Source organism: Lemur catta, chromosome 18, assembly GCF_020740605.2.
Source record: "Lemur catta isolate mLemCat1 chromosome 18, mLemCat1.pri, whole genome shotgun sequence".
Taxonomy (NCBI): Eukaryota; Metazoa; Chordata; class Mammalia; order Primates; family Lemuridae; genus Lemur; species Lemur catta.
Window position 1 is genome coordinate 45,494,826 of NC_059145.1, and position 26,122 is coordinate 45,520,947.

Below are 26,122 nucleotides of genomic sequence, written 5' to 3' on the forward strand. Positions count from 1 at the left end.
GCTCGTCTGATGGCTCTTACTAGAGCTTACTGCAGCATCTGGCATGCGGTGGATGCGGCAGGGTGATTAAGAAAGCAACTTATGATTTGTTTTCTTGATTTTGCTGCTGTCAATCACTGAGGAGTGAAAGTTATTTTTTTCCTCTCCCAGGGAGGTAGCCAGATATCTCAGATACTAAAATCTAGACTTTTTCATTTCATGGAACAGTTATTAAGTGTTTGCGTTTCTAAAAAAAGAAACTGCAAATTGGAATCTACTGACATGAAAACAATCCCTAAAAACAGGCATTTTCTGTTAAAAGTATAGGTTTATCAAGGAAATTAACTAGACTCGGAAGAGGCTGCAACGCAGGCTCTGTGCTTTTCTGGTTGAGGAAGGAAATCTAGAATGCAAGTGTTGTTCCCTCGGGACGGGAGAGCAATGGGAGGGAGGGGACATGAGTCACACATGTGCAGAGGGTCTAAGTGGCAGCCACCAGATGAGTCTGCCCACGAGTACTTGGGAGGACAGAGCTGTGAGCCCTGCAGCGTGGCAATTCTGTGGATAGGACCTAGTAATCTGTGTTTAAGAAGCCATCCAGATAAATCTTAAGCACATTCAAGTTTGAGAAGCACTAGTCTTTGGTATGCTTCCCACTGGGGTTTTAAAAAATTGTGTCTGCACTATTTTCTTTTTTTTTTTTTTACTTTGTATTTATTTTATATTGATTTTCTCTTTTAAAGCTATTTCCAAAAGAAAATACAAGGTGCAATGTGATCAGAGCTCCACTTCTGAGACACTCTGGGGGCTGCCCTCTGCCATCTTGGCTAGCTCCCCTCAGGCTCCCAGGATGGCTGCAGCAGCGCTAAATACCACATGCAGATATGATAATCCCTAAAGGCAACTTCCGAAATGTCTCTTTTGTAAGAGTAAAAATTTGTCTCTTTGAAGCCCCTAAGAAGCCCTCCCTTGTATGTTATTGCCCAGAACTGGAGCACATTGCCAAGTCCTAGCTGGTCAGAGAGACAGGAACAGCATGAGGCTTGGACCATGTGACATTTACCCCTTGGAGATGCCTCTCGCTCTGCATGGCTAATGGAGGGAGGGAATGCTGAACAAAACCCAGGTAGAAGGAAGAAAGAGACTGGATGTTTTGTAGACAACCAATTGTAGCTCCCACATGTGTTTATACTGCTCTTCATAAAGTGAGGTATCAATTTTAGATGGAATTTGCTGGATTTTTGTTGTGACTGTTGAGAATTTAGCTTTATTACATCTCACCACATTCTACCACGCTCCCAAAATTATTATATCATAAATTTATAATAAAATGTAGTGTTTACATTATCATGACTATGTAAATATTAGTTTCCAAGCTAGATTGTACTTTATAATTACATTTTCTTTCTCATTCACCTTTTTGCTTTTCCTGTAATGCATAGATGCCTGAATATTTTGTAATTTGCTTTGTTTTTTACAATACCTTTCTCCCACAGACCTGCCAAACAATAATAATTTTTCCCAATACTCACTGAAATGCATCAAGCAATCTATCAGTTCACCCTTTTCTTTTTCTTTTTTTTCTTTTCAGATCTCCCTCCCCCAACTGTTTATCCTTCTATTACACTCTGGACTGGCTGCTGCCTAACCCCAGTATGGTATTGCCTTCTTGGGACTTCCCCCCTTCTCTTGTGCTGAAGCGCCATTTTCCTCAATCCTGTTTTTTTTTTTCTTTGTTATTTCTTCATTTTTCTGAAGCACATATTCCTATTTTACTGCTCCAGAGAATGGAGATAGAGGAAGCAACTTGAGAATCTCAGTGGTTTCTAAAGACTTTGCCAAGTCTCCTGTTCTTAGTCCCTCTAGCATTTCCTACTTTCAGAGATACCTGAATCCACAACTATGAAGCCTTTTTGGGAATTCTGCCATATAGGATGGCTGCTCAGTGTCCTCCAGTATAGCTTAGGATTCATCGTTCTCAGGTCTGCTAAAAGTTTGAACTTTTTCACCTGCTTCCTAGCTTCCAAAATATTATCATCATCTTACTTTTGCTGTCCTTGTGAATTTATGCCTTTTAATCTTTAACCTCTTTAACTGTTTTAGTGGGGTTTCAGGAGGACATGAAGGCTAATCCACAAGTTCAACCAGCATCTTTCCCAAAAGCCCTATTGTATATCTTATTTCTGCTAAGTTTATTTTAGGATTTGGGGGTTTGTTTCTTTGCTTTGTTTAATTTTTGCTTAATTTTTATTTTGTTTCCCACCACCAAGCACCACCTCCAGCTTCCCAAATTAAGCTTTCAAACTCCTGTTTTCTAAAGAATGCATCTAAGACTGTAAATATTGCTCTGAATACCACCTTCTGCCACACCCCATAGACTCTATCATGTCCTATTCTTACGGATGTTCAGTTCTAAATCATCTCTAGCATCTATTTTGTATTCTTTAACCCAAGAGTTATTTTGAAGTACATTAACTTTATAATGAAAAAAAATTCATTACTTCAGCCAACAGGCAACAAGTAGCCAGTGTCAACCCCTACAAACCTCTAACAGCAGAGACACCTCAAGAACTCTTCACAGGTCACATCAGATCTCTGCCCCTTTCCTCTTTCCTGACATGCCATATTTCACTTGCTTTTCTCTCTTTTTCTAAATTGATACCACCCAAACTACTTTTAGAGGTCTCTCTCCTGAAGATCCACAGTCCCTCCCCAACCCTTTATCCATGTATGCTTCCCAACAGCCCACAGGCTTTTCTGTTTAAAGCATATCTCTCAAAGTATGATCCACACTAAAGATCTGGCCATCACCACAGATATCCAAAATCAGAGTTTCTGGAAGTTAGGCCAGAAAACTACTGTTTTATAAGCACACCAGGTAACTCAGACATATGGTAAAATTTAAAAACCAAGAATGTAAAGGGTTTTTTATTAATTCCTATAGAGAAACATCCAGATAGCAACAGCAGCACAAGAGGAAAAAATGTACGGACCCTTCCATCAATGTTTAGGACTTACATTTATATTAGTGCTAATAAATGCACAGTTCAAGTTTTTTCTAGTAACTACTTCACATCGTCTTTTGCACAGTTGTAAAGAATTCTCATCAAGGCCAATACCAAGAGCAACCCAAAAATTCCACTTCACTAACCCACCACATAAGTCTAACCACTGTCCCACTTTATTTCTAAAAATCAATTTGGAGGCTTATTCACATTTCCCCCAAGTTGGCTTTACACCATTGCTTTTCTCTGTTTAGTAATTCACCAAATGCATGTTTATAATTCAGGCTATCTGGAGAAAATAAAATATGAAAGCCAGTGCTTCCAAAAAGAAAACCAGAATGCCCACCAAGAAATTTACACAACAGATGCAAAAAAGATGAATGCCTTTGTCTATTTACTTAGGAAACAAAAGTTAAAGGAAACATCTAGATATCAAGAACAAAACTCAAGGAAAAATCCTTTCATGTTTAAAGACATGACTGCACATGATTGCTATCAATCATGTAAATGATTGCTATCAACGCATACTTTTTTCTTTTACTGTTTATTTCACATTATCGTTTGCATAGATGTATGGGATCCTCAATGATCCATGCCAAGGGCAACACAACTTCAACTGCATTAACATACCATCTAGCCATTGGCTCACTAAACAATCTGCACTCATTTCTAAAGTCCACTGTTGGAAACTTATTCCAGTTCTCTACTCTCACAGGTCTTGCTGTTTCTCCCAGGTTGCTTCTCTCTAATCATAATGTGCTAGTCCAGGGATGGCCTCTTTCCCAAACTTCCCTAACACATTAAAGTGTCCTCTCAGCACTTCTAACACCAGCAACCCTATGATGCAGATACAGCCCCTGTTGCTCAAGCCTGAAAGGGACCAATGCAAAGGTTAAGTATTTATTTCCATTTTCTACCCAGAAGAAGAAAATATATTATATAAACACAATCTTTAAATATATATAGATTACAATGAAGTTTATGCTGAAAGAGTTGTAACAAATTTAAGGTGGGGGAAAAACACAAATGAAACTCAAATTAGGTTGAAGATTTGTTGGGTAGGAGACATGGGAGTGCCAAGATAAAGCTCATGAGGGGTGAGAAGGGGTCAGAATAATTGGGGCAGGCTTCACAGTGGGAGTGTAACCCTGGAAGACATGTACTATTTGGGCAGGTGAAGAAGGTATTCCAGATGTAGGCAGCAGCATGAACACAGGCCCAGAGGTAGGAATGAGCACAGCACGCGGAAAGGTGAGTGAAGGCACAGCCATGGCTGGAGCAGAGCATGACCCCTGGAGAAGAACAGGAGATAAGGCTGAAGAGGGGCACTGGGGACTGACCAGAGATGGCCCAAGAACCTTGACAGGCTTCTTCTCCACAGGGTGCAATTTCTGATGCTGAACAAAACTTCCATACCATTTGAAGGCTTTCCCACACACCTTACATTCATAAGGCTTCTCCCCAGTGTGGACTCTCTGGTGCTGTATGGAGGCTATTTTCTGAGTGAAGGCTTTGCCACACTCCTTACATTGGTAGGGTTTCTCTCCAGTATGTATTCTTTGATGGACAATAAAAAGTGACCTACAACCAAAAGCCTTCCAACATTCCTTACATTTATAGAGTTTTTCTCCTGTGTGCAATCTCTGATGCTGAAGGTATGCTGCACTCCTACGGAAAGCCTTGCCACACTCCTTACATTCATAGGGCTTCTCTCCAGTGTGGATCCTCTGATGTTGAGTCAACGCTGTGTTGGAACTCAAACCTTTGCCACACTCCTTACATTCATAAGGCCCTTCTCCGATGTGGTTTTTCTCATGTACAATACAGTCATAGCTGGACTTGAAAGCTTTGCCACATTCCTTACATTTAAAGGGCTTTTCTCCAGTATGACTCATCTGGTGCCGAATAAGCTTTGAGTTATACCTGAAGATTTTCCCACATTCTTTACATTCATAGAACTTCATTCCACCTCGGAGTATCAGATTTGGATTTAGACTAAAAGTTTGCCTCACTGCTTTGCTTTTAAAATCAAAATGCTGAGAACCGTTTCTTCGAAGTCCTCCTACTGGTGTTCTGTGCAACTCTGTTTCTTCAGAGGCTTCCTGCTTTATAACTGGCTCTTCATTCATGATCCAGGATGCACCACCTGACCAGAGAAACCACAAATGTTCCTAGTTACTGAACTAAAAGAAAAACAGAGTTTAGTGGTCCTAATTTTCTGTTGTAGAATGTGATTTTTAAAAATATACACATGAAATGGCTATAAACATCCATAAAGGAGGATGAGAGAGACAAAGAAAAATAATGACATACAACTGGAGAAGTGAAAACAGAGAAGCAGACCAGGAAAGACAGGCAGGAGTGCCCCCTATAAGGAAGGCTGGGAAATGAACTAAGGCAGGTGAGATGGGAAGAAGGAGAACCTCAAGAATGAGAAGGAAACAAGGGAGGAGGAAGAAAGAATGAGTGAGGTAAGAAAGATCAGCAAGAAATAGAAACAATTTTAAAAGAGACAGAGACTCAGAAGAGGAAAAAGAGATAAGAGACTAGGAAGAGTAGAGGAACAGCTCTAGCATTATAAGAGGTCTCACAGGCCAAGAAACACAAACCAGAAAAAAATGGATCCCAATGCCTATGACCTAGGAAACCAACCCAAATACAAAATACTGTCCTAATAATTCTATTTTTAAATATTCCACCTGATAAAAAATGATTTTTCAGAGAGTCAGCTGGAACAGAAGTTGGACCAGAGAACCGGAGGCCACTGTGGTACCAGTGCTAAAGGAACCCCTACATACAAAATCACAGTGTGTGTGAGAAGTAAGGCTTGGAAACTTTCTTGGAAAAGGAAATCCAAGTAATCAAAACCTTCCAGGACTGGTAAGCCAGCTCAGGTTAATTTTAGGCACACGCGAGCGTTTGTTGGGACTATGGTGGGAGAATATTCCCATCCTTTTCCTCTACAGTCCCATCTATGACAAATACAATGCAGACATAAAGACTATGGCAAATGGAACATTTCAGTGACTTACATGTCAAAAGGGCAAATTAAAGCTACTCTTTTCATTGCTGAAGACCTAAAAGTCAAATTCATAGCTGTGGCATAAATAAATCAGTTTAATTCCTTGAAATTAGCTGAAACCCCATTTCTTTGCAATGAAAAATGGCACAAAATTAAAATTTTCCACTGGTAAGTGAGAAAAGAAGAAGTGGTTTAGGAGCTACTGAGTCATAGTTTTCTGCTTAGGAGGATGGCCACATGAATGTGCAGACAGCGTGGGGACATACACTCCTACAAGTGGTCTTTCCAGGATCGAGGTAGGAACCCAGTGAGAGGTCAGAGAGAGCACCCAGGATCGCCTTATAAATGACGGGGAGTTTTGCTCCCTGCGGCAGAAGAAATACCTCTTACATAGTAAACCAGGAAGACAAAAGAAGAAACACAATGGCTGGATTCTTTTACTCACCTGGACTGATGCCTCTCAGAACCTCTGTGTCCCAGGGATCTGGACCCCATGGTGCTTCCCCTTTCTCCAGCTGGGAGATCAGAACAGGTTTGAGAAATGGAAACGCTACTTCAGGAAGAAAAAAAGACCGACAAATTGAGGGGAGACATCCAGGGCTGTTCCTGAGACCTTTCTCAGACCACCCTCCATCAGGCTAGATGAGAGAAAAACACCCAGCAGACCAAGTGAACTACCAAGGGTGTTCTAAGGAAAAGGTCCAAACTGTTGCTCCATAATGAAGCCAGGGAGATAGGATTCTCCTCAGAAAGAAACTTTGCAATCTGTCCCTGACTTAGAAGAGGGAAACTCCTGCAGGAACAATGTATGTACTGCTCCCCTGGAAGACCCCTCCCCAAAGGGGTGGGCCAACATCCCCAGAAAACTGGAAGGGCTCACCTACAGGGCCAGTAAGAGTCCTTTCCCTCAGGACCCAGAACCACACCCTTCCCTAGGGTACATGGAAGTCCAGGTTCAAAACCAAAGGGAACCAGGGATTTCCCTACCCAGCATCTCCCCAAGCTGGTGATTACTAGAGTCCTCAAAACATGTGAGAAAGACATTAAACTATCCCAGAGAGACCTTACCCAAGGAAGCCACATTTGCATAATTCTCCAGCATCACCTCCCTGTACAGGGCCCTCTGCGTAGAGTCCAGACTAGCCCACTGATTCTGGGTGAAGTACACAGCCACATCGTCAAAGGTCACTGACTCCTGAAACAACAGGTTCCTGCTCAAGCTCGGAATGAAAAGCACAAGAGGGCAGCCTGAGCTGCAGGGAAAGGATAAACCTGCCTGGGTCTGCAACTCTGAGCCCCATGGAAAGTGTCCTCCAGCAAGAACAGCACCTAGTACCCCAGCCAGGGGCCAGCCCTCAGCCAGTGTTCCCACTTTCAAATGGGGAACCCTACCACTCTCCCATATGCACACCTCTGGGGCCCCAAACTGCTAGCCCAAACTCACAGAATGGCATCCGGGTACTCTCCCTGGTAACTACATCAACCCCTATGTTTCTGGCTTCACAGATCTGTCCCTCTGGCACCTCCTACCCTCATGTATACTCCCTAATTCTATCACCTTATTTTCTATGCCCCAATTGTATCAGACAGCTGCCACTCACCCTGTCTCCACACATCTAAAGAGCACACACAACACACACAGCCCCCATTTGTTCCCTGCACCTATCTTCTCTTTGATCTTCCTCAATATCACCTATGATGTGCAGAGGAGCACATAGAAACATCCCCAGTATTTTGCAAATTTCTCTTTTCTACCTTTCTGCCTCATCAGAAAGCTGGCTCTCTTGAAAGAACCCTGCCTTTTCTGGCCCTCTTCTCTGAACCACCTGCTTTCAGAGACAGGTTGGCAATGCCCTGTCCCTGGGCCCAGATCCATCCCCCAGTCTTCTGAGCTCTATCACACCTACCAAGGCTGTCTTCTTCACTAGGTATCCCCCTCTCTGACTTCCCCTGGGCCCATCTCCATCTTCCCAAGAGTAAAGGCAACTAATACTTGTAGATTAGCCCCTGTGCACCAGGCTCTCAGGGGGGGAATTTTAAATCTCGTATTTCATTGAATCGTTACAACACATATGTGAAATAGGATTTATTTACTCCCGTTTTTCAAATGATACAACTAAGGCTCAAAAGATTAATTGGGCCAGACACAGTGGCTCATGCCCATAAGCCCAGCACTTTGGGAGGCCAAGGCAGGAGGACTGAAACCAGCCTGGCCAACATAGTAAGACCTTGTCTCTACAAAAACTAAAAATAAAAAAATTAGTCGGCCAGCCAGTCCTAACTACTCAACAAGCTGAGGCAGGAAGATCACTTGAGCCCAGGAGTTCAGTGAGCTGTGATCATACCTCTGTACCTCCAACCTGGGTGACAGGGCAAGACCCTGTCTCAAAAAAAAAAAAAGATTAATTACTTTGCCAGAGATTACACAGCCAGCAAGTGGTAGAGTTGGGACTTCAACCCAGATCTGTCCAATAACAAACCTGGGCTCTACTCTGTCTCCCACAGTGGGTTCACAAACTTCTCCAGAAACATGGCTAATCCCTGAACTTCATCATAATTTGGCGTTGCCCCATCTCTGGAAAACAGCTTCTCAAACTCCCCAACTCCCCAAATCACCATTCAATCCATCTTTACCATACTTCCTCCAGGCCACATGGGACCCCTCCCCCAATTTGGATTGGTGGTCAGCTCTTTTAAAACTGCGCACACCACCCTGGAAACCAGAGCCTCTGAATCTGAATCCATGAGGCCCCAGAGCAGTCCCCGATGGTGTCCACTGGCTACTTTCTCTGCTTCCACAGTCAGGATAGTGCAGACCACAGACACTAGGTTCTCACCTTGGAGGGGGTTTCATGACTTGTGCGCCTTCTTGCCTTGATGCCCCCACAGACGCTTCCACCTCCCAGGAGATCCTCACTACCCTATGCAGTCAGCCTCGTTCTTTTCAGCCACTGAAAATGAAATTATTTACCAACAGAGGCTACAAGCAAGCACCTAACTCTAGCATGTCACGTTCTGACTCCCAGTAACCCCTAAAGCAGCCTGTGTCCTAGAATCAGTACAGGGGAACAGGGAGAAGGGAAAGCAGCTATAACTGCTCTTGAAGGGAGGGAAGAAATGTACTTCAAGGATAAATTCTGGCACTCAAACAGCTTACAGCAGCTGCACTGGCTCTACACATAGGTCCTTATGAGAGGAGTCCCTTCAAAACAAGAGTAACTTGGGAACTCAGATCTAAAGGAGACACTGAAAGGGAAAGACCAAATTTAGTTACTCCTAAAGGGAGAGCTGGAATTTACACTGAGCAATGATGAGGTCTAGAGGGCCCCCCAAAATAGTGTGGGCCAAAAATCCAAACAGCAGACTGAATCGTGTTGTCCTGTAATTACTGCTTTCACAACAAGCATTAAGGGCTTCTGAGGACAGCAGCCACAGGCTCACAGGTAAAACCAAATGTCACCTCATCTTACACCAAGTCCAGCCTCACTCCCTAACATCTCCAGAGCTTCTCTCACAACTTTCTTCTCCCAGCCTACCACTATCAATCCTTTCCTCCCCAAACTGTCCTTCTTGCCTGCTATCAAATGTCCTCAAGTTTCATGAGTTCTAAAAAATGCATAATATTAAAGGAAAAATTGACTGTTTTAAGGCAGTTGGGTTTTGGATATCTTTTCGTTCCTTTTGTAGATGGTCCCCATGTACCTCACCATAGTTTATTTTTCTCCACAGTATTACTCATCAGTGTGTCTATCTCCCTCCAAAATATAAGTCCAGGAGGCAAGGATTCTGTTTTGCTCGTGACTGGTTTACCAGCACACAGTACAGTTGCCTGACACATACTAGATGCCTAATATACGTTTGCTAAAAGAATTAATTTCTAAAATGGTTTGACTGTAAACAAAATTTTTTTTAAATTTATGAGGAGGGTGAGAAATCAACAGCAAACACCACCTTAACAATGAAATGCTAAAGTATATACATTAAAGTTGATGGCTGATGATTTACCATAAGCTGAGGTTCTAGTTTCTGCAAAAGACAGGAAAAAAAGCTTAAATATAGGAAAGGAATGAACATAAATATCTTTGCTTGAAGATGAAATAACTATCTGCCTAAAGATATCTACAAGCCAAGAAAATAAATTGAAAACATTTAGAACTGACAAAATTCACTAAACTATCTAGATATAAGAAGAAGTAAAATAAAATTATTAGCTTTCCTAAATACTATTATAAACAATTGGAAAATATGATGAGAGAAAACAAGATGTCATTCATACAAAAATAGCTACAAATAGGCCTAACAGAAGTGTGTAAAAACAATATGGAAAAAAACTACATGTTTACTAAGACACATAAAAAAAGAACTGAATATACTGGAACATACAGTGTTTCTGAATGGGAAGAATCAAATTTTTAAAGAAGTCAATTATCTCCAAATTTACCCATGAATTCAATAAAATCCACCCCCCCCACACACCACCACCAAAAAAATCCATGAGATTTGTGTGCAGGGTTAGGAGATCATTTAAAGTCATCTGAAAAAGTATGTGTGAAAGATTAGCCAACAATGTTTTAAAAAAAAAAAAAAGATGAGGGGGAATTAAACTATACTTTGAAAGAATGATATAGGAAGAAAAGAACACATGCCACAGACTGGGAGAAAATATTTGCTAGAGACATATCTGATAAAGCACTGTTACACAAAATATACGAAGAACTCCACAAACAATCCAATTAAAAAATGGGCAAAAGACATGAACAGACACTTCAACAAAGAATATACAGATGGCAAACAGGCATATGAAAAGATGCTCAAGATTACATGTCATAGGGAATTGCAAATAAAAACAATGAGCTACCACTACACACCCATTAGAATGACCAAAACCCAAAACACTGACAACACCAAATGTGAGCCAGGATGTGGAGCAACAGGAACTCTCATTCATTCCTGGTAGGAATACAAAATGGTACAGCCACTCTGAAAGACAGTTTGGGGCAATTTCTTACAAAACTAAACACACCCTTACCATACAATCCAGCAATCACGCTCCTTGGTATTTAACCAAAGAAGTTGAAAACTTATGTCTGCCCAAACCTGCACATGGACATTTATGTAGCTCAGTGCCAAAACTTGCAAGCAACCAAGATATCCTTCAGCAGGTGAATGGATAAACTGTGGTACATCGACATAGTGATGGAATATTACTCAGTGCTAAAACAAAATGAGCTATCAAGCCATGAAAAGACACGAAGGAAACTTACAAGCATATAACTAAGAGAAAGAACCCAATCTGAAAAGGCTACACATTGTATAGTTCCAACTATTATGGCATTCTGGTAAAGGCAAAACTATTGAGAGACTAAAAAGTTCAAGCGATGGTTGTCAGGAGTTAAGGGGGAGGGAGGGATGAATAGGAGAAGCACAGGGGATTCTTAGGGCAGTGAAACTATTCTGTATGGTACTATAATGGTGGATACACGTCATTACACATTTGTCCAAACCCATAGAATGGACAACACCAAGAGAGAACCCTAATGTAAACTATGGACTTTGGATGACGATGACATGTCAACGTAGGTTCATTCCTTGTAATAAATGTCCCACAATAGTGCAGCATGGTCACAGTGGGGGAGGCTGTGCATTGTGTGATGGCAGGAGGTATATGGGAAGGAACTCTTTGTGCTTTCTGCCCAATTTTGCTATGAACCTAAAATTGCTCTAAAACTAAAATCTATTTTTTTAAAAGTGCCACTTTTAAATTGTTTCAGGGGTGAGTTACTTCAAAATCAAACCTCACGTGCTATTTAGGACATATCAGAGAATATGGAAAGAAAGAAAGCATCTCCACTCTTTTAAAGACACTGGCATGGTGTTGATACCAGAACTTATATCTGAACTTGTATCAGAATCTGTATATGCATACGTAGGGGCAGGGAGTATATGAAAAATCTCTGTACCATCCACTCAATTTTGCTGTGAACCTAAAATTGTTCTAAAACACAAAGACTACTAAAAATAAATAATTAAAAGAATACTTAATATCTTACCTGGGCTGCAATATTCTCTTAACTGACTTACACCCTTCCATATCAATCTGCCACAAAAGCCTGGAAAAATCTTTTTAATATATTAAAATAAATCCAACCAAGTCCCCCCTGCTTAAAACTTTTCAGTGCCTTCCACTGAACCAGAACAGAAACCAAAGTCTTCACCATGACCTGCATACAATACCTGTGCTTACTTCTCCCATCTCATACTGACCACTTTCTCTGACCTCTTCCTGTCTCTACAGTATACCCAGCTTTCTCCCTCACTTCAGGGCTTTTGCATCTAGCATTTAGAAAATATATATTGAAAGAACAATGTTGGTCTCGCTGGGATACATCCACAATTTGCGGGACAATCCCTTCAGTGAAGAGTTTCTCTGATTTCAGCAGGTGACTTTCATTTTTAGAACATGATCTGGATTTCCACATTCAGGAAGCACTGCTTGGCTTGGGCTCCCTTTCTTCCACTTAAATCTACGCATCCAAAGTCACCACTCGCCACACACAAAACTTTTCTTTCCCCTACCATATGCTTACATCTGCCATACCCTAGGTATAGAATCACAGGAGAAACCACAGCCTGGTCAAGTTAGGCCTCCTTCGTTCGGCCTTTCCTGATAGCCAATGTAAGTAAAAAAGACTGAAAGGAAGGTCAGCTCACCTGAGGCCAAGTTGTTTGGAGCATGGCTGATGTCCCCCGGGTCCATGCACGGTCCTCTGGGTTTGGAAAAGCCGGATCCTTAGGAGATAACAGAAGAAGAGCCATGAGTGCCACGGGCCCTGCCCTGCACCACCCACAGCCAGCTCCCAGCGTCCACATTCCCAGCGCTGGACGGAGATTCTTTAGGCCCCTCGGGCTGCTCTCTCACTGACAGCCCCCCAGTCTCCTTTCCAACTGTCCTGCCTGCTCAGCCCCAGGGGCATTCTGAGCCCGTTCAAACAGAGGAGACTGAGGGATAACAGCACCCCGTCCCCACGGTGCTGGGTCGTACAAACGGAAAGAGTTTTTACAGAACGCTTCCCGGGACCACAGCACTGACCTCAGAAAGAGCGCCCCGGAGAGGAGGAGCAGAGGTAGCCGAATGCGGAGTCAGGGTGAAACGCTCAGTGTCCCAGTGGGTGACGCTGACCGGAGACTCAACCCAAAACGGGCCTTAACAAGCGCTGCGCCCCGGGAAGCAGGAGACCCCAACACCGGAAACGTCAGCGCCGGGCGCAGGAGGCTGTCGCGACAAGGTCCTTCGGGCAGAAAGACCCTCACGCCGCGGGGGCGAAGGGCTGGCCCCGGGCTCCCGCAGGCCGCGCCGCCCCCTCGGGCGGCTTCGGCGAGGCCCAGACACCCCAGCTGCGGGCGCGGGAGGGGCGGGCCGCCATTACGGCCGAGGTCGGGGGACGGGAGGCTGAGCCGCCGCCAGTCACGGCGAGGACCCGGCGGCCTGCGGACCTGGCGCTCAGCACCCGCCGATACCCACGCTCCTCCTCCCCGAACCCTTACGAGCTGGGTAATCACACGCCGACCCGGAAGGGCGGGGGCGCGACCTGGGTCGCTCTAGGGCCCCCGGAGGCCGCCCATCTCGATGGTCCCCGCGGCCGGGCCCCACGTGACCCGCCCCGCCGGGCGGAAATAGCCGCGCCGCCGCGGGGCCCCTGGGTGGCGGCGCTCTCGCAGCTGGTGCATCCTCCTGCGACGGCCGATGGCACAGCTGCGGGCTGGGGAGGCACAGAACCGACGCAGCCTGGCTCTGCCCAGACCTTGGCCTTTACGCGCAGGGCGGGGGTCTCAGTTAACGCGCGGCCCCGCAGCTAGCGGCCGCCTTTGCCCCGCGGGTTACCCGGGCTGCGCAGGTGCGGGGGAATGGCGCCCGGGTGCCATCCCTCAGAAGCACAAACCAAGGGTCCTGCTTGGGGCCCGGGCTGGGCAGTCTTCAGGAAAACCATGGTTTCCTTCCGTTTTAGTCCTCTCCCTTCCTAGGACTTAGACGTGCGTGGGACCTTTTAGGATAGATTAATTTAGCAGCCAAAATTAGGGTTGCCAGGCATTCTCTATACACAAGATATGTGCTATATTAAAGGATTTTGTCCTATATTGACTTTAACAGGACACCCTAAATGTCCTGTATTTAGCTGTTTCCAATAAATTACAAAAATGCATAGTTAGAGCTATTTTTCTGCTCAGCGCTTAAATGTCTTAAATGGTAACACTGGCTTAAAAAAAAAATCATACCTCCACAAGTAAAGATCTGAACAATTCCTTACAGTCTCTCCTGTAAGTTTAACTACAAGGAAGAAAAAAAAAAGGTGAGGAAGGGAGGCTGAGAATTAAAAGTATTTATTTTTTATATTCAGGAAAGGAAAAGACTGTTCTTTGCCCAAAGTCCCAAGTCACAAACAAGTAAAGAACAGTCTTTTCCTTTCCTGAATATAAAAAAGTTGTTCTTTTAATTCCCAGCCTCCCCTCCTCATGGGTCAAAAGACTATATGGTTGTCAATTCTCCACCAAATATCTGTAGATTCAATGCAATCCCAATCAAAATCCCAGGAGGTGTTTTGTAGACGCTGAAAAGCTGATTCTAAAATTTGTATGGAAATGTAAAGGACCTAGAATGGCCAAAATACCTTGACAAAAAACAAAGCTGGGAACTAACACTGTATGACTTACAACACATTAGGGAATAACAGTAATTAAGTCAATGCCTTAATGGCGTCAAGACAGACAGATCAATGGAATGGACATCTGATTCGTAACAGTGGTACAAAGGCAATTCAGTGGAGAATGAATTATTTTCAAAATGGTTGCTACAGGCTGAGGACAGGGGCTCATGCCTGTAGTCCCAGCGACTCAGGAGGTTGAGGTAGGAAGATCACTTGTGTCCAGGAGTTCAAGGCTGCAGTGCACTATGATCACACCTGTGAATAGCCACTGTAATCCAGCCTAGGCAACATGGTGCTACAATAGGATATCCATGTGGGAAAAAAAGAACAGAATTTAGATCTATACCTCACAGTCTACACAAAAATTAACTCAAAATGGAATATAAAGAATGAAATATAAAACCTAAAACTATAAAACTTCCAGAAGGAAAAACAGCAAAAGAATCTTTGTAAACGTGGGTAAAGCAAATATTTCTTAGATATTATACTGAAAACATGATCCATAAAAAAAATACTGTTAAATTGGAATTCGTCAATACTAACATCTTCTGCTTCTCAAAAGGCACTGTTAAGAGAATGAAAAGACAAACCACAGGCTAGAAGAAAATATTTAGGAATCACATATCTGAAAAAGATCTGCATCTAAAACATATAAAGACCTCTGAAAGATTAATAAAAAGAAAACAACCCAATAAAAACATAGGCCAAAGATATGAACAGACACTTCATCAAAGATATATGGAAAATAAATAAGCACATGAAAATATGCTCAACATCATTAGTCATTAAAGAAATGAAAATTCAAACCACAACAGGTTAGCATTAAACAATTGGAATAGCTAAAATTTTTCAAACTGACAATATCAAGTGTAGACAAAGATATATTAGAAGTGAAACTCTCATACAATGCTGGTGGAAACATACAATGGCACAATCTTTTTTGTAGAACAGTTTTGAAGATTCTCAAAAAGTTAAATATACACCTACCTTCCTAATGAACTAGCCATTCCACTCCAGGTATCTATCCAAGACAAGTGAAAACATATACTCTTACAAAGACTTGGTCACAAATGTTCATAGCAGCTTTATTTATAATAGCCAAAAACTGGAAACAATCCACATGGCCATCAACAGGCCAATGGATAAACAAACTGTGGAAATACCAATACAGTAGAATACTACTCAGCAATAAAAAGGAATGAACTACTGATATATGCAACAACGTGGGTGAATCTCAAAATAATTACCCTGAGTGAAAAACATCACACCAAAAAATAAAGGAAAACTAATCCACAGTGACAGAAAGCAGATGAGTGGCTGGCTGTGGAGGGTCAAATGGAAGGCATTACAAAGGAGCACAAGCAAATTCTGGGGGTGATGGCTGTTTATATCTGGATTGTGGTGATTGTTTCACTGGTGTATTGATAAGTCAAAACTTATCAATAGCATTATAATAATAGGCCACACTTTATTATGCACCAGTCACTATTGAAACACTTCTTCATATATTAATGCATTTAAGCCTCAACACAAACCTGTAAGGTAGATTGACTGTCATCCCCATTTCACAGACCAAGAAATTAATACATAGTTTCTGTAACTTAACCAAGGTCACACACTTGGGTTCAAAGTTTGCCTGGCTCTGTATTATTAACCACTATCCTCTGCTTCCTGCAATGGGCAAAATCAAGCTGCCTGCAAAGTGGATGCTAAAACAGAACACATTTACATCCTCCTTCATTTCCTTAGGTAAGAGAAATAATGGTAGGTTCTCCCATGATCACAAAAAATAACTAGATGGAGTTGCAAGAAAATGTTTCCTCCTTTAAGGTCACATGGAACAGCAATGAGATGAATAAATTTAAGACAAATAGGGCCTTGCACCTGACTCAAAGGGTATATACACCCTGACTTCTGCAAAGGCACAGACTGTGATTGAGTAGTGAAGGTTAACTGCAGAGTAAGTAGGGTGAGTGAATACTGCACCAGAGGTAGGTCTCTGAAGTATGCACCCTAGTAGGGATGTCTTCCAAGATGCACATGGCTCCATATGGACTGGGCCCTTCTGTTTTTGAATTTAGATTTCTGATATACAGATTGTAATAGGGTGTCCACATGTCTGTCTTTTCATTTCCTGATTTATCCCTTGTTTAGTGTTGCACTTCTGAGAAAGGATGCATGGGAGATAAAGGTTTGAAAACTAAAGGGTATGAAATGCCTTTATTCTTTTCTTACACTCGAGGGCATAGAATTCTAGGGGGAAATCATTTTCCATTAGAATTTTGAAGGAATACACCATTGTCATCTAACTTTAAGGTTGCTGTTGAGAAATCTAATGCCATTCTCATTTCTGACCTTTTGTTTGTTCTCTCTAGAAATTTTTTTAGGATCTCTTATTCAAACCTGGTGTTTTCATAATTCACAGTAATGTTCTTTAATGTAAGTTCCCCCCAAATCCATCTTGCATACCCTTAATATCTGGAAACTTACATTTCCTTTTATGTTTGTCAATTTAGGAGCTGTTTTTTTAGGTTTTTTGTCTTTTCTAGCTGTAAAGAGAATTCATGTTGGGGAGACAAGGGCTTAGAAAATTTGAGAAACATTTCATGATGGAAGCCAAGATTCTGAATTAAACATATGACTGGACAGGTAGAAAAGTGGGCATTCCAGATATGCACAGTCGTTAGAACAAAGGCATATGGTTAAGAATCAGCACAGTCCAGGAAAGACAGTGAGAACACTGATAAAGAGCATGAAAATAGAAACAAGGAGAGACACAGTGAGCCTCACTGTGAAGAGTGCTATGCTTGGACAGGTGCCTTCTGCATGTGTAGTTTCTGATGCAGAATGAACCTTCCACACCAGCTGAAGGTTTTCCCACACACCTTACACTCATAAGGTTTCTCACCAGTGTGAACTCGCTCATGCTGAACCAGGGTTATTTTCTGATTGAATGCCTTCCCACACTCCTTACATTCAAAGGGCTTCTCCCCAGTGTGAATTCGCTGATGCTGAGTCAAGGCCGTGTTGGAGCTTAATCGTTTCCCACACTCTTTACATTTATAGGGTTTCTCCCCAGTGTGCATTCGCTGATGGACAATGAAGCTTGAGCTACAACTGAAAGTTTTCCAACATTCGTTACATTCATAGAGTTTCTCCCCAGTGTGGAACCTCTGGTGCTGGAGGAAGACCGAGCTGCTACTGAAGGCCTTGCCACACTCCTTACATTCATAGGGCTTTTCTCCAGTGTGGATTCTCTGATGCTGAATCAAAGCTGTGTCTGAACTTAAACCTTTTCCACATTCTTTACATTTAAATGGTTTCTTTCCAGTGTGAATTATCTGATGCCGAACAAGTAATGAGTTATATCTGAAGTCTTTTCCACATTCTTTGCATTCAAAAAACTTTTCACCATTGTGACGTTTCTGATGTCGGTGGAAGTCTGCCATTCGACTGAAATATCTGTCGCATTTTCCACATTCATAAGATATCTGACCACTAGGAATTGTTTGATTCACAGTGAGTTGTGCGCCAACACTAACATTTTTCCCTAATTTCTCACACTTCTCTTTACTCTTGACAGCACAGGCCTCACGATACCTGGTTGATCCATCTGTGAACTCTCTCCTCTTTGGCTTTGTCTTAGTTACCCAATGACCCTGGGGCTGCTCTAGGCTGCTCCCAAAGTCAAGGTACTGGGGAACATTCCCTGGCAATCCTCCTAATGTCAGTCTGAGGGACTCAGTTTCTTTGGATGTGTGTTCCTTTGGAGCTAATCCTTCCTTCTCAGTTCTGGTCTGATCCCCTGATATCACAAAGAGAAAATACAAGTGTCAGTCCCTGATATTACAAAAAGAAAATACCTGTGCTGAAGGGGAAATGGGATCAAGTGGTTTTAACATGCCCTGAGTATATGGATATTTTCTTACATGCCCGCAAAATGGCTACCTAAGATAACAGAGCCCCACGAGTGACATGAAGACTCTATGACAGGCAGGCAAGCAAGGCCAGGAGGCATTCCCATAAAGAGTGTGAACGCCAGAAAACAGCAAAGACTGTTAACTAGGGCAGAAAACCTGAGAGAAAAGTGAATGGTGTGGATAAAAGTGCAGACAAAAAGAAGTGACAACCAGAAAGACCCTTAGGCGGAAGGAAGACCACTGAGACTGGAGAAGGGGCAGTCAAGCAGCTCAAGCACTACCAACAGTCTCCCAGGCTGAAATTCTTTAACAGCTGCTTTTTAGAAAACATTATCCATGACATACAATCTCTGAAAGGAGATGGGATCTCTACCGTCAGGCTGGCTCTGGTAAAGTAGCGGGCTGCTATGCTGTGGCGGAGGGACCATGCCTGGCAAACACCACAGCAGCCAGAAGGAAAGGGGACGGCGTGGCGGCTTGCCTCTAAAATAAAAGAGCACTGGAACTATGAAGAACTCTTCCAAGAATAGACACAAGTGCTGAAGAGAACCAGGTAATGATTCTTGCCATTTTTCCTAAAAGGTCATATAGGAAGGACATGCATTTGTTTAACACAACAGTATGAAATGGGAAATACTAAACTAACATCATAAGGGAAAATCAAAAGCTATTTTCCTTCCACTACTGAGAACTTTTGTAGACTAATAAAATCTTCAGCACTGGGCCAGGGCAGAACCTCATGTGTTTGCAAGCAAATTGTTCAGAAAATGTATTTTATCCAGATAGCCTCAAGCCCTGAGGTCATACCCAGAAAGGCACAACTTTAACACAAGACTGAGGGGTACCTCAGTAATGGGCATTCTCTGCCAAGAGTCCAAAGAGCACAGGAAATTTTAACAGGCAGAAAAGGGGTGAAGCAGAATAAAACAAGAAAATAGAGTATATTTTATTTTTAATCCACATATTAATAGCTGTCAAAATGAGGAAGCTATTCACCTTTAATTTATAATAAATTTTGCTTTAAAAGTTCATCTGTTAAAAGAACTTTTTTTTAAGTGTCTGTGGGGGAAAGATGAAACAAGAATGGCAGGACATTGGTGTATGTTGAGGCTGGGTAAGGGATACTTGGAGTGCATTATGCTGGTGTTTGCATATGTTTGAAATTTTCCATTATAAAAATGAAATTTTTATTATGTGTTAAGTCAGTGCTTAGAAACTCATAATTCTGTTTTCACAGAATTAATGTACTCTGTGATATGCAGAAGGCCAGATAAGCTGCCAGAGGCCCATTTTCCCCATAAGGTGGCTGACATCCTCATGACTGCAAAAGCAAATTGGTGGAAAAATAAGATGTTTCCACAGGACAGAGAAGGAAAGAGCTGGTTTAAGTGCTGCTCAGTCAGATAGTCTACCTTGGCAGGTTGTGAGGAGGAGAGACAAAGATGAGCATGCAAAGAAATCTTGCCATCATGCCTGTCTTGGAAGAGACTGGCCCTTCCACATTTGAGGTAGGCTACCACCATGAGCTCAAAGAATCACATGTAATGATTCCATAAGAATGAAAAGTCTCCCAAGAGAAGAAACGCTTCTAACACATTGAAATGTGAAAACAAGAAAGCAGGCTAAGCAAAAAAGGCAGCTGATAGGTTCCCATGCTCACCTGGACAGATACCTCTGAGGGCCTCCCTGCCCACAGGTTCCCAGGAATCGAGGCCCCATGGCAGTTCCCCTTGCTCCAGCTGGGAGACCAGAACAGGTCTGGTGAACGGAAAAGCTGCCCAGAGAGAAAGAAACAGGTACAAAAAGGTAAAGGGAATCATGAAGCAGGGTCCCCTCTCAGCCATCTTTATCTTTCTCTGCTGAGCCAGGCAGTAAGGGATAAAGTGAAATCAGGGAGAAACTTAACAGTCTGTGCTGTTAGATGACAGAAAAATTCCCCAGAAGGGCAACAGAGTCCCAGAATAATCCCATATTCACATGAGGAAGTCCCAAGTCTTCAGAAATCTTGGAAGACACAGGCACAAGCAGCTTTGCTGAGCTCCCAAGAGCTCCTAATTTCCCTCCATGATTGGAGTACAGCCCCTCCCAGGGATGGAGGGACAGCTGATTTCAAAACCTGGGAACACCGGGCTCTCCACACCTAGTAACCTCTGAGGGGCTTACCCTCCAAGCCAACTGCCCCTGAGAGTTATTAGAGACCCCACAAAGTTCTAAGTAAGAAAGAAGCCAGGATGCTCAAAGTGCAGAGGCTGACAAGAGCAAGAAGAGATGTCTTCTTACCCAGGGAAGCCACATTTGCGTAATTCTCCAGCATCACCTCCCTGTACAGGGCCCTCTGCGCAGGGTCCAGGCTGGCCCATTCATTCTGGGTGAAGTACACAGCCACGTCCTCAAAGGTCACTGGCTCCTGAAACAACAGGTTCCTGCTCAAGCCCTGCATAAGAGCAGAGGGAGGGGCCTGAATTCCAGGGAAGGGATAAATCTAATAGAATCCATTGCTCTGAGCCTCATGGAAGATTTGTACTGGTGGAGAGAGCCACATAGCACCCTAGTCACGGGAAGCCCTCAGTTACTTTCCCACTTTCCATGTCCACACCTCTGGGGCTCCAATATTAATTGTCTTAAGCACACAGTCCAGCACCTGCTGTTCTCATGTCAACCTATGTCTGGTTCCACAAGCTAGGTATATTTTTCTGTCATGTTTCTAAATCAACCACAGCAGGTACCTTGTCTTTCAACCTGCCTCCATCCATCCTGAAGCACCTGTCAGGGCCTCCCACTCAGCTTCTCTCTGGTCTTCCTCCTCCACATCTTCTATAGACATAGGAATGATTCCAGGGGGATATTCATTCTGGATATTTCTCCCTCTTTCTACCACTTTGTCTTACAAGAAAATGCTGGTTCTCCCTTGAAGGCAATGTACAGTGTCACTTCCTCATCTACTAACACACTTGACTCCAGGGACAGGATGGCAGTCTCCCATCTTTGTGTGAGATCTGTCCCCTGATCACCTAAGCTCTACCAGACTTGCCAATTCTGTCCTCTTCACCATGTGTATCTCTCTCTGCCTCCCACTAAAACCATCTCCAACTTCTCAAGGAAGAAGGAAACCATCACAGGTTGTTTAGGGCTTTGTGCCTGTGTCAGTTACTTTTACATCAAGTTGTTCAATCATAATATACATCTGTGAAGTAAGAATGATTATTCCCCCTTTCAGATGAGGCGAATCAGCAATATCAAGCACCTTGAAATGGAATAAGGGGAGTCCTTTTTACCTAAGTATCTATTACAGGGTTGTACAAGGAAGCAAAAACTTCAAAATGAACTAAGCACTTTTATGTAAATTAGTCCTACTATAACATTTCTCTCTAACTCACACTGTACTCTATCCCAGTTCATCATGTTAGCAAACTTCTCTTTGTGCTTAGTCTCTTCTGGGTGGAAGAAAGATAACTCCGGAAGTACTAGAAGATCTGCAGTCATCATTGTAAAGATTGGTTTGCACAAAAATCATCAATGGATGCTAAATCTAGGAGGAAATTTGGATGAGAAGCAGGATATTTGCATGACCTTAAATGTCTCCCCATAGATTACTTATTAGTTGCAAAAGGAAAAGAGTAACTATACAGTAAAGAAATCAGATAACACCTTGACAAGGAAGTTCATATATGGCTGGTGTGACTGAGGAACTGAATTTTTAATTTTAATTGATTTTAATTTAAATAGCCACATGTAGCTACGGGGTACTTTATTGAACAGTACAGAATAGATATTTCACTGACTGCAAATGTTAATACTTTGTCTTACTTCCTTCAGAGTCAAGAGCTGGGAACATGGACTTCACCTTTCCTCACATTATGCTCTACCCCTCCACACCTCTGAGACTACTCTCTAATTATCAGTGCATTCTTTGGTTCCTTGTTTCCTGAAACATTTAGCTGCTCAATATTCTGCTCCATCCATGATCACTCTGCTTCTCTCCTTTGCTTGCACTTACTCCTTCTCCATTATTAGGTGAGGCTGTTGCTTCCCTGTATTGGAAGTAGGTTACAGAGGCAGCACAGCATAGTGACAAATAGCATAGACATTTAGAACTGTGGTTCTCAATATGGGGGTAATTTTGTCCCCCAGGGGATATGTGGCAATGTCTGGACTTGCCACAACTGCAGCATGGTGGTGGTGGTAGTGGTACTGGTATCCAGTAGATAGTGGCCAGAAATATTGCTGAACATCCTACAATATATACCCAAAACAAAGAATCACCTGGCATGAAAAGGAAATAGCGCCTTGGTTGAAAACCCTGCTCTAGAGCCAGACTCCCTAGGATCAAATGCCATCCCTGATACTCATTAAATATATGACCCCGGATGAGATACTTAACCTTTTTGTGCCTCAGTTGCCCCATCTGTAAAACTGGGATAATAGCAGTAACTATATGATAGGGCTCTTTTAAGGATAAAATGAATTAACATGTACAAAGTACTAAAACATCACCTGGCATATGATGTCATATAAATCTCAACACTTATTACAACCACAGATAAGATTGGGGGCATTTCCTAGAAGATTCCAAATGACAAATATTCCTCATAGAAATTATAGCAAAGACAAACAGGTATGTGCATCTGTTTGTGTGTGTATATACTCCTTTTCTTCCTTAATAATAGAACCCTAATTTTACTTGAGGTTGCACTAAGCCCTGGCAACTAAGTGAGGCCAATGAAATGCAATTGTATTATCAGGGACTTTCTGGGAAGATTCCTAAAAAATAAAGGTTCTGGCATCTCCTCTTCTAGCTGGAATGCACACATGATGGCTGGAGACCAAGTGGCCATCTTGGACCATAAAGTGGCCTAGAGCATGTGAGACAGTGCTAGGATGGTAGAGCAGAAAGACAGAAAGAGCCTGAGAGCAGGATAATAATGGAGCTGCTACACTAGCCCTGGACTGACTCTCACAGGCTTCTTTTGCATGAGAGAGAAGGCTCTACCTTGTTTAAGCCACTGTCACTTGGGGTTTTCTTACTAGAACCTACTGTACTCAGGCAAAGCAGTAGGAGAGCAGCCTACTCCCTACAGATGTTTAAACATTTCCTGACTTATAGGAACTAATTTTGGCTGAAGTGCTTAAACAGAAGCGGATGGTCCAATATCCAATATCCACAAAAAGGAGTACATACACATTGCTTTTAAATCTCTGGGATGGAGCTTTCTCATTACATAATATGTCCACTACATGATACACTCAGCTTCTCATTACATGATCTAGGACACTGGAGAAAAATCCAGTGAAATCATCCACTATCACACAGAAAACTCTGGAGGGACACTGCTCTCAATGCTGCATGAATTTGTGTCAACAAAGGATAAAGGCTCTCACAGAGTTTACGCTGCCATCTTTCCAACGGGCTAAAGGCACTGGCTTCAGATCCATACTCAGTGTTCCTCCAAGGATACACCTCCCTCATCAATCCACACCTTCCAAATGCTCCCAGTTTTGGCTTCACTGTACCCTAACTGGGTGGTCTGCAGAGCAAACTCCTCCCCTGGGAGTGCCTGTCAAATCTCAGAAGGTGGCTTTCCTCTGTGTACTATGATCCAGACTAGCACTCCTCAAATTTTAACTTGCTGATTAACTCCCCATATCTTGTGAAAAATGTAGATTCTGATTCAGGAGATCTAGAGTGGGGCCTGAAATTCTGCCTAACAAGCCCCTGGTGATACAGAAGCAGCTCATCTATGGACCACAATTTCAGTTTTCATGGATGCAGATTCTCACTTTCTAGAATTCTTTCTTTCTTTCCCAACCAACTCGATCCTCCCAAATTTACCTACTCTCCTTCATCAACACCCCTGGCATACTCCTTTGCCATACTCTATTGATGGATGCAAAGCTAAGCACAGGACTGGCCAAGTCAGGCTATTGAACCTGTAGTGACCTTTCATATCTGTTCTGAATATGGAAAGCTGGAAGAAAGCTCTGCTCACCTGGAACCATACTGTCTGGAGCATGGCTGATGACCCCTGGCTTCATGCACTGCCCTCTTGTTTGGAGCTAAGAGGAGAGAGAACCACAATGAGGTTGATTCCGTCTGTTTCCCACACTCTCCACTTCTTCCCCTCTCAGTCTCCTGTCACTCTCAATGGAAACAGATATTCTTAGGACACTTTGCCTGTTCTCAACCATCCTCTGCACTGATTCATAGGATCCTGCAAATTCTACCTTTGTACATTCTCCTACAGATCTGCCTGGTGAAGCTGGAAATTCCTAGAAAGAGAATCTCTGAAGCAAAAGTCAGGAACTGCAATGGATTCATGGCTTTTAAGAAAATCCTTTGCCCCACTATAAATACATTACTAAGTAGATTGTGCTGAATGCTTCTAGTGATCATGGCAAAGACCCAAAACGAGCCTCTACAGAGAAAGTAGGATAACGGGTCCTCTTGAACCAGCCACGGGCTGCAGGCCAAAATGCAAGTGGTGATCTAGCTCCAGGTGACAAGGGTGAGACGCTCAATGTCCCAGTGGGCAATGGTGACCAGAGACCGGGACCGGGATCTGAAAGCTCCACCCGGGGAAGCAGGCGACCCTATGGTCACCGGCCCTCGCCCCGAGTACCGTGAGCCAGACAGGACAGCAGGCCAGCTCTTCCGGCACGGGAAGGTCGATGGCGCCTCCGAGGGGAGGGGAGCCGGGCTCGGGCTCTGGGCGGCCGCGTGGGCCCCTAGGACGGCGTCTGCGCGGTCCCGACGCCGGACCTCCCGGACGAGGAGCCGGTGCAGGGGACCCTGGCCGGGGCCCGGGAGTCACCCCGAGCGCGCGCAGCCGAGGCGGAAGCGCGAGCGGGCTGCGGTCCCCGGCGCCTCTCTAGGACGTCGGGAGGCTGGCCCTCTCTATGACTTCCCCCAAGCCAGGCTCCCACCCCTCCCTTCCCCATGCCCCCTCTGCACTTGGGTTTTTTTTATTAATTATTTTCGCTTATGTTTTAGCACTCCAATCAGGCGATAAATTCCTCAAGGACAGAGTCCACATTATTCTTGTTATGCTCGGTATTCTGGCTGTAGCGTTTACTAGCAGTACCTTAACCTGCTGATGGATTCATAGCCCCCGTCTCCCACTTAATGGCTGATTTGCCGGACTGTGACTTAAGACGTGGGGTCTGGGGTCCCATTGTCTGCGTTCCTGGCTCCTGGCTCCACTGTTTATTAACCGTATGGACTTGCTCAAGTTATACTTAAATCTTTGCCTCAATTTCTCAGTGGAGAAGGGTAATAGTTTCGAATTTATAAATTAAGTGGATTGAGTCAATTCGTGTAAAACACATTTTCTGTTTTTGTACCATAACTAAGTCAAAATAAATGCTAGATAAATTACTGCTGACATTATTATTCCTGTGTATCATCACCACTCTCCTGTAAGACACTTCCTTATGTCTTTCTGTAGCCCAGATATAATAACCATGACAACAGTGCCTCCTATTGGCCAGGCACTGTGC

General features: G+C 43.3%; 2 protein-coding genes across 6 annotated transcripts; both read right to left on the bottom strand.

Annotated features, from left to right (window-relative positions):
• Window positions 1-2,874: 2,874 nt before the first annotated feature.
• ZNF621 (zinc finger protein 621) lies at window positions 2,875-13,505 on the bottom strand. 4 transcript variants are annotated; one of them, XM_045529957.1, is made up of 5 exons: window positions 13,097-13,505; window positions 12,718-12,795; window positions 7,075-7,201; window positions 6,452-6,556; window positions 2,875-5,130 (listed from the first exon to the last, which is right to left on the bottom strand). In XM_045529957.1, the coding sequence occupies exons 2-5, from the start codon at window positions 12,739-12,741 to the stop codon at window positions 4,073-4,075; spliced, it is 1,314 nt and encodes a 437-aa protein (XP_045385913.1). In that variant the 5' UTR covers window positions 12,742-12,795; window positions 13,097-13,505; the 3' UTR covers window positions 2,875-4,072. The 4 variants fall into 4 exon arrangements, with proteins under 4 accessions (XP_045385913.1, XP_045385912.1, XP_045385914.1 ...); XM_045529956.1 differs by having other exon boundaries at window positions 6,452-6,559; window positions 13,097-13,504; XM_045529958.1 differs by lacking the exons at window positions 7,075-7,201; window positions 13,097-13,505 and having other exon boundaries at window positions 6,452-6,559; window positions 12,718-12,794.
• A 2,263-nt stretch (window positions 13,506-15,768) lies between these two features.
• ZNF620 (zinc finger protein 620) lies at window positions 15,769-25,451 on the bottom strand. Of its 2 annotated transcripts, none has more exons than XM_045530749.1 (5): window positions 25,246-25,451; window positions 24,616-24,682; window positions 20,909-21,035; window positions 20,289-20,402; window positions 15,769-18,513 (listed from the first exon to the last, which is right to left on the bottom strand). In XM_045530749.1, the coding sequence occupies exons 2-5, from the start codon at window positions 24,637-24,639 to the stop codon at window positions 17,510-17,512; spliced, it is 1,269 nt and encodes a 422-aa protein (XP_045386705.1). In that variant the 5' UTR covers window positions 24,640-24,682; window positions 25,246-25,451; the 3' UTR covers window positions 15,769-17,509. The 2 variants fall into 2 exon arrangements, with proteins under 2 accessions (XP_045386705.1, XP_045386704.1); XM_045530748.1 differs by having other exon boundaries at window positions 20,909-21,062.
• Between the last annotated feature and the right edge of the window lie 671 nt (window positions 25,452-26,122).